The sequence below is a fragment of the Dysidea avara genome, chromosome 7, assembly GCF_963678975.1.
Source record: "Dysidea avara chromosome 7, odDysAvar1.4, whole genome shotgun sequence".
In the NCBI taxonomy this organism is placed as follows: domain Eukaryota; kingdom Metazoa; phylum Porifera; class Demospongiae; order Dictyoceratida; family Dysideidae; genus Dysidea; species Dysidea avara.
The window spans coordinates 5,528,940-5,547,232 of NC_089278.1; the positions used below are offsets into that span (position 1 = coordinate 5,528,940).

The 18,293-nt window shown below is 39.9% G+C and overlaps 1 protein-coding gene across 1 annotated transcript in view; it reads left to right on the forward strand.

Annotated features, from left to right (window-relative positions):
* LOC136261923 (E3 ubiquitin-protein ligase rnf213-alpha-like) overlaps positions 1-18,293 on the forward strand; it is a 225,384-nt gene that overhangs the window by 21,895 nt on the left and 185,196 nt on the right. The window contains exons 3-6 of the mRNA XM_066056017.1: positions 8,382-8,444; positions 8,494-8,541; positions 15,687-15,742; positions 16,933-17,139. Of these exons, the coding sequence (XP_065912089.1) occupies positions 8,382-8,444; positions 8,494-8,541; positions 15,687-15,742; positions 16,933-17,139 (374 nt within the window). The remainder of the gene's footprint in view (positions 1-8,381; positions 8,445-8,493; positions 8,542-15,686; positions 15,743-16,932; positions 17,140-18,293) is intronic.

The following is an 18,293-nucleotide window of genomic DNA, read 5'->3' on the forward strand; positions in this document are numbered from 1 at the left end:
AACACTAGCTCATTTACAGGGAATGGGACAACTATATGGTACATATTACAAAATGTCATGAAACGCTTACTCCCTGACTGATAGTTCTTAGTTGTAGATGGAGACAGACCATTCATAAACAACTGCTGAACTGTTGCGTCCAGGTCACTGATGTCCAGTCGATGCTCTGGTTTAGAAGAAGTGCTGCTAGACTCCTTGGTATGACGGTTTGACAGAAGCTCTCTGGATCTGGGGCCTGTGACAGGAACAAATTAACATTATTCCTGGACACCGCATCCGCCCAGGAATTCTGGACCCCTGGTGTGTGAACCGCTTCTAGGGCAAATTGGAAACGTGCCCTGATGAAGAATAGGCATCTCAGCAAGTGCATCACTGCTGCCACTTTACTGTAACCTGAATTCACCACTGCAGCAGTTCCCATATTGTCACAATGTACAATTACCCTTAACTCTTGCCAACGCCTGCCCCAGACTGCCGCCGCCAATACAATCGGAAAGAGTTCCATCCACATAATACTCTCGTCCACGGGCTCCCCACTGACTGGAATGCAGGCCGACTATTGCCACTGCAGCCATTCCCTTTGTGCGGGTGCTACGGCACCACAACCGAATGAGCCAGAGGCATCCGTCCATATGTGGAGTACCTGGCGACCCTGCTCCGTCGGGGTGATAATTGCTGTTCCGTTCCAGGATCTCATGAACGTCACCCACCACATAAGGTCCGCCTTGAATTCTTGATTCAGCCGGACATGATAGTATGGCTTTCGAAAACCCGCCAAAAGTTCTATCAAGCGTCGGGTGAATGTCTTTCCCAGCTTCACCACTTTGCTTGCATGAGCGAGTTTGCCATGCAAGCTTTCTAACTCTTTCTTCAAACAGTCTGTTCTGTCCAACCAACTGACCACAGTTTGTTGCAATTCCACCAGCTTCACTTGTGGGAGCCTAAGCTCCAGTGCCATCGTGTCTATCTCAAAACCCAGAAAAGTTAGGGATGTTGCAGGGCCTTCCAATTTTTCCCATGCCACCGGCAGACCTAACACTTCAAATGTTTGTAGCAATATAGCCAGAGCCACAGCACATTCATCAGACCCAGCAGGGCCAATCAAAAGAAAGTCATCAAGGTAGTGAATGACAAAACGTACCCCCTGTTGCTGGACTATCCATGTCACTGCGTCCGCTATTGCTGTGAATATTTTTGGGGCAGAACGTAGCCCGAATGGTAGAGCTGCATCTATGAACAGTTTGCCACGCCAGATCATTCCAAGCAAATCCCGATCTGCTGGGTGTACAGGGATCACCCTATAAGCCTGGCGTATATCAACCTTGGCCATGAGAGAGCCTCTACTCGTTGCTACCACTCCTTGAACGGCATCCTCTACCCGTACATACGATAAGGAGCACCGCGGGACACTCACTCCGTCGTTAACACTTTTCCCATCTGGGGATGACAGATCAACAATCAATCTCCACTTCCCTGGGGTGCTCTTTGGTACTACCCCAAATTGACTTCTGTGAACATATTGGAACTGACTTGGGTCCAAAGGGCCTAACACCCTGCCTTCACAGCACTCTGACGCGAGGTATTCTGAGACCACCCATGGTTGTTCCTCAGCAGAAGGCATGTTAAATCTTGACGATGCCTGTAGGGGCTTGCCACGGTCGAAGCCCACCTTGAATCCTTCTCTAATACCATCAACGATGTAGTGTCGGAGTCACTGGTCTGGATGAGGCCTCAGGAGCCTGTCCCACTCCTTCCAGTGTAGTGGGGTCACAATCTTACACAGTTCCTGAGGGAGTTTCGGTGGGTTGGGTGGGCAGCATGAATCCAGGGCTTGTAAGTCCTCCATGTATTGGTAGCCCACTGTTGAGACAGTACTCCTAGTAACCATTGACCATGCGTTGTGCCCATCTCCTACCAACGCTCTGGTGCACAGCCGCCCATGGCACAATCTTTTTTTTTTGGGGGGGGGGGGGGGGGGGGAGGATTAATTGGGTTACAAACACTTGGTTTAACTGACACCATTCTCTATTACTGTCATCACATACTAGAAGAGGGCCACCTGTGGGGTTGTGTAGGTCATTTGAGTACCCTGGGTTGGTAGGAGATTCCCAACTAGCTATAGCATTTTGATTGACATCATATAACAGATAAATAACAAGTATAATCAACCTCAGTTGCTTAAAGTCACCGGTCAATAGGGGCGAAACCAGTCCCCTCCTCCACCTTGATGGCGCCCTTGGTTAGGGACATGACAGTGCACCGCCAGGTGGTTTCCACCGCACTTGCTACACACATGTGTATGCCGACACCGACGGAAACGGCAGGCCTGGCTATTCCAGGCATTGCACACCTGACCTGATGGCCGAATTGGTTGGGGAGGATGATGGGGCTGGTAGGGAGTCTGTCTGGATGAGAGTGACCGGACTATTGACTCCAGGGTCTGCAGGCGATTCGAGCACTCTTGTTCCGGGCCTCCAAGTGCACAATCCTCTGTCCTGTGTGTGGTCGCCAGACACAGTTCACAATGCTGGGCCTCCCTGCGGGGACCATTAAAACAAATGTGGTGTAGAGTGCCATTCACCCTTGACCAGGCTATCGTGCCAGTCGCAGCTGCCTGCCTCCTAAACACAGTGTCATAGTTGACCCAGCTAGTCCCACCAAAGTCCTGGATGGCCCTGACAATCATATACATGTAGGCCATGATCTCAGCCATCAGCGATGGGTCATGGGCTGCTCTGATACTTACATAAATTGTAAATGATTGAACCCATGTAAGAATGTCCATTACTCTCCTGGGTTGACGCTGCCTCTCTGCTTTCACCATGCCATCTTCCTCCTTGGCCAACCAGTACTCCAGGATCAGTTCACACATTTCTATTAACTCCCCCCTTTTAATTCTTGTTGCGAGCCTCTCTGGTACTGGGGCCAGTCCTTCACCGACACATATCCTTCCAAAACACCTCGCTGGCACATCACTGTTAAGGCTGCCCCCTTGGTTAGCATCAGCCAGATTAATGGCTATATTGTTGTCCACTGGCATGGGTCCATTGTTTGCCCCGGATTCCGGCCCTGTCCTGGGGTTGTCGACCAGCTGCACGTGCTGGATAGTTGATGGGTGTGGCATTCCTAAGGTAAGATAAAGAGTAACCCACTAGTATAGATTAAGAACCGGCTGCATGGCAGCTGTGTTTGGTGCCTGTGTATTAGCTCTACGGCAGCTAATGTACTCGGGCTCTGTACACTTTTATCTATATGGCAGTTGATGCACTTAGGCTCTGTGTACCAGCTGCACGGCAGCTGATGAGCTTGGTCTCTGTGTACCGGCTGCACGGCAGCTGATGAGCTTGGTCTCTGTGTACCGGCTGCACGGCAGCTGATGCACTCTGGCTCCGTGTCCCAGCTGCACGGCAGTTGATTCACTCAAGGCTCCGTGTACCGGCTTCACCCCAGCTGATGTACTTGGACCCATGTACAGGCTACAGGAAGCAGATAACTTGAACTCTTGTACTGGCTACGTGGTAACTGTAGCACTTGAGCTCTGTTCCACAGTGGCTGAAACACTTAAGCTGCCAGAACCCTGTCAAGGGAGGAACCTATGGCCCTGGCCACACCAGTCTGGTCGTTCCGATGACCTTGTATCGGCCACGGGCCAACAAGAGCCACTCTTGATACGAGACCACACGGCATCACGTGCCTGACATGATGTAACTACAACAGTTATATATGCCCTCCCCACTCACAGGGGGGTAGGGAGGGGCGGTCATCCCATACGGGAGAAGTAAGGTCGTTCTTACCTTGAGCCGGCGGCCTCACTCCAGCTCCCACCAACGGGGGAAGGCTCCCCCATGCTTTCTTCATCAGATCCGTAATGGCGCCCTGTAGTTCGTCTACCCTGACCACGTTCACTGCTCCGGCCCCCTGAGTTTCATCCCGTGGTGGATCCTTGTTGCCTTCCTGGAGTGTCACCCCATCTCCTTTCTCCTGAACAGAACCGTTGTCCGCCATATCGCACATTCAACAAACAACCGCGTTTTTGCCACGAGTTAACCTTTGCGCGTGCTCCCTGGCGCGCCGCACACCCTCGTGACTTGCACCAACACCAGGCCATACTATTCAGTCACGTGAGGAAACGATTTGTCACGTATTAACCTCGGTTAATCCAGGGGGATTAACCGTCACAAATGTTGAGGAAATAGGAATGGAATTTAGTAAGTGGCAAAGCAAAAACTCAGCTACCCATTCTGTAAACACACAATTTATTTTGATGCCACAACATCTAATTTCTAGTATTTTACTATTAACCACTACAATATATTTGGTATTTTCGATATTTCGGTATCACGGTTTGGTATTGGGCCTCGGTATATAGTATTGTGGCTTTGTTAATACCTTGGTATAAAGGTCATTCCATGTCAAATCACCGAGAAATTGTAACGTCACCTCTTGGATTTTGACTAAACTTGGTGTGTTTGTAGTACCTATGGTGCTCATCACCCATTCCAATTTTTCGCCTCACACACCGCATAGTTTCTGAATTATGACTATTTTGAATATTTCATGAAAAATTGGTTCGTCTTGAGTTACAAAATCAACTGTAGCTCACCACTGTGTTAATATTTTAAAATAAAATTTTCAGTGGTTAAAGACTGTTAATTAATAGTTCAAGTAATCCATAAACTATGGGATATCAATTTAATTAAGGTTCAATAAGGCTCCATTAAAAACTTCAATCCTTAATATTTCAAAAAGTGCTACTTTAAATTCTTTGAATTTTTTAGTAAATAATAATTAGATTATGGTCTTGTTGGTAAAATTTTTGTGGTGGGGCCACAATGGGTTCAAGAGATATAATTAAATATGTTGTGGTATGTAGTGGAATTTTGTAGTCTATTATTGCTATATGGGAGTGTACACCTCTAATAACCACTGCTGATAAGGCCATACCAACTTTGTCTTACACAATGAAGGTGTCCAAGTACAGTGCAACCTGTATTAGTGACCACCTGTATTGAAACACCACCTTTGTGCTGCAATTTACTTAGTTGAATTTACTGTATGGGTAATTCCATATCAGTTCACCAAAGTTTTGCACATGGCCCCCTCAGAATTGGACAAAATTCGGTGGGTGGGTATCCAAAGTGGTCATGTGTCCCTTCACCCATTGCTTGTATGGTTTCCCAGAAATGGCTTATTTAGCATACTATTTTCGCTATACTTGTGATCATTGAAAGCATCATAACTTAGGTGTTTTCAAAATGAATTGAACCACTTTAAAGCTCAAAGAAAAAGCTTTCGTTTGGTATATTTAACAGCTTAATTTGCTGAAGTTGATAATTAACTACGTCTCCTAATCTTTGACCTTTGCTCTACTAAAAAGTGCTGATTAGAATTTTTTGTGAATATTTGTCAGACATTCACCTATTAGTTGCAAAAGTTTCAGCTTGGGGTCTCTATGGGATTATGAGATAGGTAGCTAGCAGTGTTTGCGGTATTATAGTAGATATCCAATGCAGTATTGCAGACCTTGAAGCCTATTCTGTTGATTTAGGTTTGCAGACACACAAGACTCTTTGATTTAATTGTAAGTTAAATGTATGCATATATAAACAGGCTGTGACAAAGGAATGTAATCCAAGTTTGTTACTGTGGTGATACAGTGTGATGCTGTTTGGTAGCAAAAGTCATTTCTTTTTTGTCAGAGTACACACAATCACTTCTTGTCCTTTGGTCTACGAGAGTTAGAATGTCATGCATTGGTATAGTGTGGATATTCTGGGGCTCTGAGGACTTGAACAAGTTTGATAGACTGCAGAAATGTCAGCTTTACTTCCTAGTGTCACTGCAAACTTCAAGCACACAAGCTAACCACCAATTTTCTTCTTGTAAACAAGTGACTAATCCAACAATCAATTCTGGTGAAACTTCATTCTTTGTTAGAGCAATTCTTTCTTTCCTGAAAACATCAGATTATGAGTAAAATTTTATTTCCACTCTGCTTTCTGTGATTGGCACAAAAGAGTGATTTTCTCATACCATGGATTATGCGTGAGAGTTGGAAGCAACATCCCTATCGTCTCAAATAATTTTCATTGTTACAATACCCAAAGTAAGCAGCAAGTATGTTGCTACATGCTCAATTGAACAACTGACTGGTGTCTTTAGCTGGTCATTGCACTGCCTTTGCAAGCTATATAAGCTGGCTGCATTTGAAAACTATACAACTAAATAAATTTCAGCACAAAGGTGGCCTTTCAATACAGGTGGTCACTAATACAGGTTGCACTGTACTTGGACACCTTCATTGTGTAAGACAAAGTTGGTATGGCCTTATCAATAGTGGTTATTAGAGGTGTACACTCCCATATAGCAATAATAGACTACAAAATTCCACTACATACCACAACATATTTAATTATATCTCTTGAACCCATTGTGGCCCCACCACAAAAATTTTACCAACAATAGACCATAATCTAATTATTATTTACTAAAAAATTCAAAGGATTTAAAGTAGCACTTTTTGAAATATTAAGGATTGAAGTTTTTAATGGAGCCTTATTGAACCTAAATTTAATTGATATCCCATAGTTTATGTATTACTTGAACTATTAATTAACAGTCTTTAATCACTGAAAATTTTATTTTAAAATATTAACACAGTGGTGAGCTACAGTTGATTTTGTAACTCAAGACGAACCAATTTTTCATGAAATATTCAAAATATTTGTGATCATAATTCAGAAACTATGCGGTGTGTGAGGCTAAAAATTGGAATGGGTGATGAGCACCATAGGTACTACAAACACACCAAGTTTAGTCAAAATCCAAGAGGTGACCCTACAATTTCTTGGTGATTTGACATGCCCATAACTAAATATAGGTATATTGCAGAACCCTATGGCTAAGGCTACAGGCTTGGATTTTTTCACTGTTTTATGTCACTTCAGCCCTACTGGTGCCTTTTGACATACTTCAGTACGTACAATGCATGCTTCATGGACTTACCTGTGTCCTCCTTTGTGCCCCATTTATCTTTGCTGACAGTAAAAGGTGTCAATTTACGGTAGCACCACGTGAGGCTTCCCTTCGTTTGATGGGAATTGTCCAAGTTTTTCACTGTGACTGGGTTGATTGCAGAGGTATCAAAACACGTGATAGTGACTAGATTGGGATGATTGCAGAATCAAGACACATGATAGTGTGTTGTGCAACCCAAGAAGCTGGCGCACCACACCAGCATGCTATTAACAGGAAGATGAATAATGTAAATTTTCACACATATATTAATAGCTCCGTGCTACTTTAAAAAACCAAATGATTTTTGGTATCACTCCAGGCATTCCTGAAGCTTTTATATATATATATTTGCTTTTTGCATACTAGCATGCTATATTATAAAATTCTGACATTTATATGCACTCACCTCTACAACATTTAAGCTACAATATTCTGTATTAGCTAGGGCTGTACCAGGGGCGGATCCAGGGGGGGTTCAAAGGGTTCCATGGAACCCCCTTTTGAAAGAGCCTTTCTTACTTGAGATACTCTAATAGAGCAGTCAAATCGAGATACTCTAATAGAGCAGTCACAGTAGTCTTGAGAGGAGCAGTGTAGCAAGCTATGTATCTAGCTGTAGTTAATAAGGAAATATAGTTGGTGAGGGCATCTATGATGAGGGGCAACTATTGTCAGCAGGTGATGACATTTTTTTTCTTTGGTCTTTGACTTACAGCTAGGCTGAAGTTGCAATTCCAGAGTGGAAACCCCCTTTTTAAAAGTCTGGATCCGCCCCTGTGTACCAATATTATATTGGTATCGATACTGATATTATGAGTATCGGTATTGGTCAATAGCAAGCCTACAGTACAGATATTTTACTTGATTTATATGCACTATTAAAAGTAGTATAAGTACCATAAAAAGTACTTGGTTGCCAAAAATGGTAAAACCTTGAAGTTCCACTCTTACCTAGTAAGAGTTGGCCTGGGTTCAAATCCCAGTGCACCACTTTTTTTTCTTTTTTTAGTGGTTGATTGACAAAAACAGGATAAAACCTTTTGTGAACAGTCATAAGTACCAACATATAAAATGATTAGATTGTTGAAAAGCATAATAATTGTAATTTAACACAGCCATAGTGATCATGCTACATACTCTATTATGCTGTAATGCATATAAGTTCGGCTTTGAAGTATTTGCTGTGTATATGATATTGGTTCATTAGAGAACCTGTATCGGAAATAGACAATAAATATTGGATATTGGTATCAGATGTAAAATGTGGTATCGGTACAGCCCTATAAATATTTGCCTCTAAATTTGGCTGCAAGTCAAAAATGGCTTACTATGTGACCATTAATGAATTTTTTTTTCTAATTTAGAAGCCATCTTTAACTGATGCTAAACATGATCCATTGCAGGAGAACACAGAAGACACAGATAAGGTAAATCATTAGATTATGATCATCATTGTCACACACATGGTGTATATAGTCAGGAAAGAATGTAAATCAATATGATGGGAAGAAAGATAATAGGAAGGTAAGTTATGTACATGTCATTAACTGTAGTAATAATTAATAGTAGGGATCCCCAAAAGTAATTGGTATCCTCTAAAACACTGCCATTAAAATTGCCATAGAAACATGATATGTAACGAAAAATACTTTGCGTATCTAATGCCTAATCTGCTGTTTTACATTCATGATATTTAATATCTAATCCAAAACAGCCAAGCTGTAAAAAAAGAGTGTGGCTGGCACAAAATTCACCTGAATTGTTGTTATTAAATTTTTTACCATTAACCTACCATCACAGCCATTTCTTGGCCGCCACCTTGCATTTCACATCTTTTTTCACCATAGCCTTTTTGAGGGCTGTACTCTTTTTTTACAGCTTGGCTGTTTTGGATTAGATTTCACTTCTTTTTGCATTTGTATACCCCAAAGCCGGCCTATGGCCAGCTTTGGGGCTTTTTAACCTATCTTTTTTTCTCTACCACAGGAAGAAGAAAAGATGAAGCAGATGTTAAATACTTTAAATATTTCTGATTTATCAGTAAAATTGTACAAATCATTTATTATAGAACTCTACATGGTGGTTTCTTTGTAACTGAACACTCTACAAGGTGACTTCTTCTAGCTGATCTCTGTACAGGGTGAATTGTTTGTAGCTGAACTATCTACAAGGTAACTTCTAGCTGATTTCTCTATAGGATGATTTGTTTGTAGCTGAACTATCTACAAGGTAACTTCTTCTAGCTGATCTCTCTACAGGATCACTTGTTTCTAGCTGATCTCTCTACAGGGTGAATTGTTTCTAGCTGAACTCTCTACAAGGTGATTTTTTTGCAGCTGAACTCTATACATGGTGGTTTCTTTGTAACTGAACTCTGCTCTACATTGTGACTTCTTCTAGCTGATCTCTCTACAGGGTGATTTGTTTGTAGCTGAACTCTCTACAGGGTGATTTGTTTGCAGCTGAACTCTCTACATGATGGTTTTTTTGTAGCTGAACTCTCTAGAAGGTAACTTCTTCTAGCTGATCTCTCTACAGGGTGATTTGTTTGTAGCTGAATTCTCTACAGGGTGATTTGTTTGCAGCTGAACTCTCTACATGGTGGTTTCTTTATAGCTGAACTCTCTACAGGATGATCTTTTCATAGCTGAACTCTCAACAGGTGATTTTTTTGTAGCTGAACTCTCTACGTGGTGGTTTCTTTGTAGCTGAACTCTCCACAAGGTAATTTCTTCTAGCTGATCTCTGTACAGGGTGATTTGTTTGTAGCTGAACTCTCTACAAAGTAACTTCTTCTAGCTGAACTCTCTACAGAGTGATTTGTTTGTAGCTGATCTCTATACAGGTTACTTGTTTCTAGCTGATCTCTTGAATTTTCTTCAGAGTGACTGCTCTATTAGTATGACTGCTCTATTAGAGTATCTCGATCTCACACTTGCTACACCAAGTTGGATTTCGTGTTATAACTCCGTGGCTTTAAGTCTGATTCTTCTACACCATTGAAGAGCCTTTCTAAGTTGATTACTCCATCTGTACAGCGATTTTCAAAGCATTACCCCAAGCGGTTTATCTTGTAGGCGTGGCAAGCAGTCGTTTTTTTATTAGCTAATCTCGATTACATAATTGTTACACACTGTTGGCTTTTTTGTTGTATCTTCCTGGTTTCTAGCTCGATTTATTTCAAACCACAAAAGATTTGAGGTTCAATAGTTAACCTATTAACCCACCGATTTTCAACTTCTTCCTGTAAGCGGTTTACCCTGTAGGCGTGACAACGTATTGGTGTTATTTTTTGTGAATACCCGCTAATAACTCTTTGCCTGTTTATCGTATTCCAGCCAAAGTTGGTACCGAGATGAGCCTTTATACCCCCCTTCTGTGTGCCAAATTTCAAGGCAATTGGACATGGGGTTTGCGTTTTATAGCAGTTTTTGCAAGTGTGCAAAAAGAGGAAGAAAAATAATAAGAAAAACTAAGAAACTAAGCCAATTTTTGAAGTCACATATCTCGGGAACGCTTGAAGCGATTTTGCTCAAATTTGGTATTTGGAGTACTGAAGTTGGAGGGAGTGTCCACAGCAAAAATTGTCTTGTTTCATCAAGGCAGCACAGAGTTATGGAGGTGCGAAAATTGCGTTTTCGTTCTTCCTGTCAATATACTCACGGGTGTTGTGTGCTGGCTTCTTGGGCCGCACGACACACTACCATGTGTCTTGATTTTAAAATAGATAAAACAAATTTTTTGGTATGCCTGAAAGGTTCTAATAGATGCAACACACTACCATGTACTATTAATGTCACAATACCACAAAAACAAATTAAAGTTGAGCAATATGACAAAGCCAAAGTATGGATTTTTACGATGGTATATATACTGTCATGTCCCTTGTTTCACTACTTTTTTTAGCAGATGGATCCATGCTCCATTTTTTAAATGCACTACGGGTACTTTAGTTGGTCTGTGTGGCTGTATGATAAAGTGACACAACCAGGATGTTTGTTATCAGTAAAGTTGTATTTACAGTTAAACAGCATACTTGCCTGTTGTACTGGGTTGGGCTACAAGTAGTGTGTCTTTATAATAGTTAATATTGAAGACAAGCCAAGGGAGTACAAAAGTAATGAATTTACATCAATCAAGTAAAAGGTTATATGGCATCCAGTATGGTAGTACTGTATATCAGGGATCATGGAGATTTGGGTTTTTCTGGCCAAAAATATCACCCATAACCACCTTCACAATACCATCCTGGTGCTTTGGCAGTATTGGTTAGGTATAACCTAGCCCAAATGTGCCTTCAGTATGATCCTAAACACTTCCAATAGATTGTTACAAAATTTTGAAAAAAATGTACTCAATGGAATTTTCTACTGGCTAACTGCCCGTCCACCCCACCCACCTGCCTACCTGCCTGCCTGCCTGATGCCTTCAGGCAGGCAAGCATAACTCGATAACAGCTAAGGCTATAGGCTTGATTTTTTCACTGTTGGACGTCAGTTTACCCAAGACGTGCCTTTTGGCATACCGCAGTGTGGACTTATCTTTGTCCTCATTTGTGTCCCATTTCTTTTTGCCTAAGGTGTTGATTCTTGGTAGTGCAAAGTATGGCTTCCCTGTGTTTGTAAATGAGAACTATCCGTATTTACATGGTGACTGGTAGAGATGCAACAATATATTGATATATCGTGTATCGTATCGTTTTAAGACAGTATCGCTGTATCGATACAAAGTCAAACCGTATTGATATATTGCGTATCATGATTTATCGACATATCGTGCCTTGTTAACATGGCTGACAATCAAATTATTGTACATTTTGGTTAAACTGAATAGAATGTAATGCTTCTTAAAGCAAAAATTGCTCACTTATTTCCCTTAAAAAAATGACAGAGCATTGTTTAGACTCCACTTTGTATTGTGCAATATATCGCTGTATCGTGATACACCAGAGGCAATATATCGATACATTTACACACTGTATCGTTGAAACTCTAGTGACTGGATTGATTGTAGAAGTGCTTCTAATGGCCACTTCACTTTTGAGTCAGTGATTGATAGTTGGGAAGCATAAATTATTCATGTTTTCCTGGTGACTGGGGTTGTTTGCATAGGCGCTTCTGTTCTTCATTTGTAGCACTGTGTAATGGGCTGAACATAGCTGAAAATGGCACACGTTCAGACGACAACATTAACTCTGGCACCATCCTTTCTTTTGGTGAGGTATGCATGGGTTCGCCAGTCATAATACAGGTTTTTGCAATTGAATTCGGCGACTTTGCAATTGAATTCGTCTCGTTTGCAATCGAGTTCGTCGCTTTTGCAATTGAATTCGTCCCGTTTGCAATTGAGTTCATCGCTTTTGCAATTGAATTCGTCCCGTTTGCAATTGAATTCGTCGGTTTTGCAATAGAATTCGTCGCTTTTGCAGTTAAATTCGTCCGTAACAAGAATGGCAGCTGGAAAACATGATGTAGCAGCTGCTACAAGAACTTGTTCAAGTACAACAGTAGTAAACAACTCTTTATAAGGCAATAATTCTTCCTCTACAGCCTCTCCAGCAACATTCCAAACTCTACTGTGCCATTCACGATGGGTGTGGTCACTCGCGAGCAAGCTAATTAGCTTGTCAGACAGCTATCAACTTCGCATACTACCAGCTTCAATTACCTTCTAGTGTCTCAAGTGTAACTCTCCACGGCATAAATAATTCATCTCTTAATGAACGGTTGGTTTCTTGGAACCGTTTTGTTTATGACGAATTGTAATGCAAACACGACGAATTCTATTTCAAAACCGACTAATTTTACTGCAAAACCGACGAATTCAATTGCAAAACCGACGAATTCAATTGCAAACGGGACGAATTCAATCGCAAAGGCGACGAATTCAATTGCAAAAACCTGTAATGTTACAAATGTAGTAAACAAACAAGTATAAGAAAAAATTAGGAATTTTAAGTTTGATTAGGGATCATAGAAAAAGAAAGTAGGGAAACAAGGGAAGTCACCTACACCTGCAGTGAACATTTAATCCCTAATTCAGTCTACCCATGACTGAATTAGTGATTAACTGTTCACTAGTGTATCTGCAGGTGTAGGTGACTCCCTTGTTCCCTATTTTTTTCTATAATCTTTAAGTAATCTTAACATTCCTCGCTATAAATACAGCACATAGATCTAACAGGTGCTAAGCAGCATACAAAATTTAGTCACTTACAACTTAGCATTTAATGGTGGAAAACCACACCTTTGATATTATGTGACGGATGTAAGGACCAGGAAAAATGTTCACAATTAAACCTTTGTAGCTCCTTACCAATATTTGTGATAGGGATGGGCAATTATTGAATTATCGTGATAATCGTGATTATTTTATTGGCAATAATCGACACCGTGTACTAGTGCTGGGCGATATAGCCGACATATCACGATATAATGTTTTATATCATGATACAATAGCTAGAAATTATATCGCGATATAGCTAGCGCACATGATCTAAGCAGTACAACTTGAGCTCATAAGATGGCATCTCCAGCTTCGCCATTACTCCTGCTGCACCCACGTCTCACCCACATCAATGGTGATATTTTAAAGGTGCTATCTACTTAGATCTGTGTGCAGCGGGTGGCACATGTAGGAAGCAGTAGACCAATGAGAATAATAATAGTTCAAAGAGTCACTGTGATTAACCAGCACCAATTTTCAGCTAAAAGATCGAAATACTCTAATAGAACAGTCAGTGTGATACTCTAATAGAACAGTCAGTAGAATATATAACCATTGCTCTAATTGGTCTAAGCTATCTTGATATTAAAAAACAAAGGAGAAAGAGACTGTGTATGTAAAAAGCCTCCAGATTCCATTTCAAAGCATCTGTTTTTAAAAAATTCCCTGGGGTAGCATGCCCCTCCTAGTAGTTATTGTAAACAGATAATCTCTAATTTAAATATCATAATAGATCAAGGTATCTCAGATCAAGTTGTAGGTGAGCCGGAAGACTAAGTATTGTAACTTGCCAGTATGCAAATCAACATTTCTTTTAATTCTCATTTTAACTAGCTGTATAAGTGCATAAAAATTATGATGTATTAGCTAAATGGTCTTATTCCTATGTTTTGTGTACAGTGTAGTCTGAGTACATACTTGAAAACCATCTGAAAAAAGGAAATAAACATCAAGTTAAACTAGTGGTAGTGTTGAGATGGTTACTTTGTAAAAGTATCGGGATAGTTATTTTGTAAAAGTAACTAGTTACATATTACATATTACTTGCAACAGAACTATTTAGTTACAGTTACATATTAACCCAAAAATAAAGTAACTATAATAATATTACATATTATATTACTTTGTGTCCACAGCCTTAAGCTGTCACGTGTGAAACTACCACCATATCACGTGACATGATTGCGTTATTGGACAATGTGCAAATCTTGATTATAAGTAAGAAGCTGGTGAATAAGCTTCACTCAGTAGGCTTCATTACTTCGTTGTGGCTAGGCATTACTCACTGTATTACTAACGAGATTAGTAACTTTGTTACTTGTAGTAATAATATTACATAATATTAGACTTGTTACAGTAACTATATTACTTAGGTAACGTGTTACATTTGTAAGTAAAGTAACTTGAGTTAAATTACTTGTTTTTATAGCGTATTTCGTTATATTACTTAGTTACCACAAAAGTAATAATTAATACGTAACGCGTTACCCCTGACACTGACTATTGGTATATATCGTGACATATATTCATATCGTGAATAAATTTTGCCATGACATACAACATAAGAAAAATCTATATCGCCCAGCACTACCGTGTACTCATTGACTAGTGATAATCGTAATCGGCAATCATCATACAATAATCGTGGTAATCAGAGAAATATTTGTAAATTTTCAGTGTAATTTAATCATTTAATTAACAATTCATGATGCATTTAGTGTTTTTCATCACAAGAATTGAGTTGACAATAATTGTGATAATCGTGATATTTGTTCATGACAATAATCGTATAGCAAAATAGCAATATCGCCCATCACTAATTTGTGACCAGATCTGCGAAAAGGGGTCTCGTAGCCTTTCCAAATTTCCAAGTTTGACGAGTCATAACCCATCATGTGTTCAACCCATTGTCTTAAAATTACATCCAGGAATAGTTCTATGTTAGGAGTGTAAAGTGATCAAATTCAGGCTGGTACCGTACACACAAGTCAAGTTACGGATTACCAAGTACATGCAATTGGAAAGGCTATTAGACCACTTTTCACAGATCCAATTTATTATTGACACTGCAGCAATAGAAAAAGAAAGAGCTTTTCCCAGCAAAATAATGTAGAGCAGTAAACTTAGTAAATTGCTTCCAACATTAAGCAATTTTATTAATTATACACATTCTTTTAACCACATCAAATGAAATATGAGAAAAGTAGAGCGGTGCTGTACTATTCTTTAGGGAAGACCCTATAATGTACTATAAATAATTTAGACTTTACAATAGTGGGTGTGTTTCATACATAATTGTTTATTACTAATAAAGTCAATGGTAATGTTAACAATAACAAACTACCATAATGACGTTTGTAGACTACTGGCATACTAAATTATGCATGTTCAAATGTCAAGAGCTGCAATAATCATTCTAATAATAATTAAATACTTTTTTTTAGGATGGACAACCATACAAAAAGAGTGCTGATGATAATGCTACAGATGACAAGAACAAGTAATTTATTATTATTATTATTATTACCTAGGACCGCATCACATACAACCAAGTACATACACCAATGTGACAGCCCCCTGGTGAGGTTATTAGGTGGTGAAGGCACGATCCCCAAATCAACTCAATATGTCACAGTAGTGACAGATACAACACAATAGTGGCATCGTAACTAAAGGCCACCAGTAGCTAAGTGCCAGTACATCGATATCATTGGTGTGGTAATGGCACAGTGATGTGTACACAGTATATGTAATTATGTATACAAAACGTACAGGAGAGAACTATGCATTATTGCAGTATTGTATGCAGCAATACATTATAGGCAACATCAACAGATAAAAATTATTAGCCAATAGCTATACAGTAAAGTATTAACATCAACTAGAGCTAAATAAGGTTCATCAGTGGTGTAACAATGGCACAGTGACGGGTGACACACTATAATTATGCATACAAAACTTGCAGGAGATAGCTACACAATACTGTAGGAGTATGCAAGCCACATGAATCAGATAAAGGAAGACAGCCAAGCCAGCCAGAACCTAGTAGCTAAGCCAGGTGTAGGCAAAAAAGATTGAGCATGTATTGAATTGCCTGACACAAACACAGAGGAAGTTCGCCGTGTCAGCTGCACAAGACAAGATTGTTTACTTGTATTTCATATTGTAAAGAACGTGGCATGTGTTTTAATGTTTTCTTGTATTGTTAATTAATTAAATATTTTATGTGACTGGCAGCTGGCATGGAGACTTGAGACGTTACAAACAAAAAAACTTACTTGTAATCCTTTTTTGTGAAGTGGCCTCTCGCTCTCCTGAGGTCACTTCACGGACATTCGCTAATCCTCCCTTCGCGCAATCAGTAATTAAACAAGGGTGTGTACTGGGCGTTATATAGAATTACATGTATGGTCAGGTCATCAGCACGAACGGGCGCAACGATTATACGTTTGTGCCTTCGTTCACAGGCGAATCGATCCCCGGTTAGTTTATGTCTCTAGGCCTCGTAGTTTTCTCAAACATTAATTATTAATTATTTATTTATTTATTTATTTATGACGTAATTTTAACCGCGTTTCGTATTATTCTTATTACTTGGTTGTATAATTAGTTATTATTATTACTTAGTTCTTGGTTGATAATTACTATTGTTGTTGTGTTAAAGTAGTAAGCATGTTGTTGTTTTTTTAGGAATAATACTACACCTGCTAACTCCAGTACTTCCCCATATCATTTTAACCCTCCTGAGATAAAAGTTCCATCAGCACATATTGAATTTCATGTTCTCCTTTCAAAGCAAGAGTGGCTGTGGGAAGATTCTGCTGAAGTATATATTCGTTTTAGTGATCACCAGTTAGGAGGATTTCAATGTTGCCATGGACCAATGAAGATAGTTAGGTGAGTACTCTAAGTCCTCTAATCCAATAGAAACCTCAGCACAATTTTGATTCTTTTGTAAGAGTATATTTTTAATAGAGCTGAGCGATACTGCCATTTTGGTATCACAATCAATACTAAAGCCACTATTCACAATACTGAATAGTTCACGTTACTTACAAATAAGTCAGATGCTACATAGTCTAGTCCTTATAGGTGATAGCAAACTAGCCACTATCATCCTTGTTTACGGGTAGGTATAAACAGTTGACCCGGGACCAGGGGATCCACGAGGAACCAGCTTTTTGGTACACTTCACAATATTCTATACTTATACTAGGTACCTCTGCAAGTAGTCTTGCATGGCCAATCCACTTTTCCTCATCATGGTGTCTCACACGATGTTTATACCAACTAGAAATTATAAGCGCCTCTGAAAAAGTGTCTGAAGCTGACTGCATTTATAGGCCACTTGCCTGTTGCACAATGAGCATACTAGTCTGTTATGTTGCCTAGCTACTAAAAAAGTTTTGAAACATTGTCAAATGCACCATGTTGTATGAGGTCCGGTTGTAGAATTCCCGGGATGAAACTTGCCGGCTACGAGGATTAGTAATTGTTTTTACTCTGGAATAGTTGTTTGCACAATATTTCTAAACTTTAGTACTGTAGATAGGCGACATAATATACTAGTATGTTCATTGTGCAGCCGGCGAGTGGCCAATAAATGCTGTTAGCTTTGGACACTTTTTCAGAGGCGCTTATAATTAATTCTAATTGTAACATCGTGTGAGACTGTGACAAGGAAAAGTGGATTGGCCATGCAAGACTACTTGCACAGGTACCTGGTACAAGTATAGAATATTGTGAAGTGTATAGAATTTCAAAAAAAGTTGGATCCTCATGGGTCCCCGGGTCCACTGTTTATACCCACCCCTTGTTTACAGTAACAGTTATTGTAACACATGCTTTGAGGTTATGTTATGGTGTTCACACCTCTCTGCAGGGGTAACCAGGTTATCACTTATAAGGATTCCTAGCCAACTACTGCATAACATGGATTTTTCAATGACAGTAATGTACAGGCATGGTATCACAATAATTAATAACAAAATATCATGTATCAATACTTCAAAATATCACGATATATTGCTAAAACGATAATATCGCTCAGC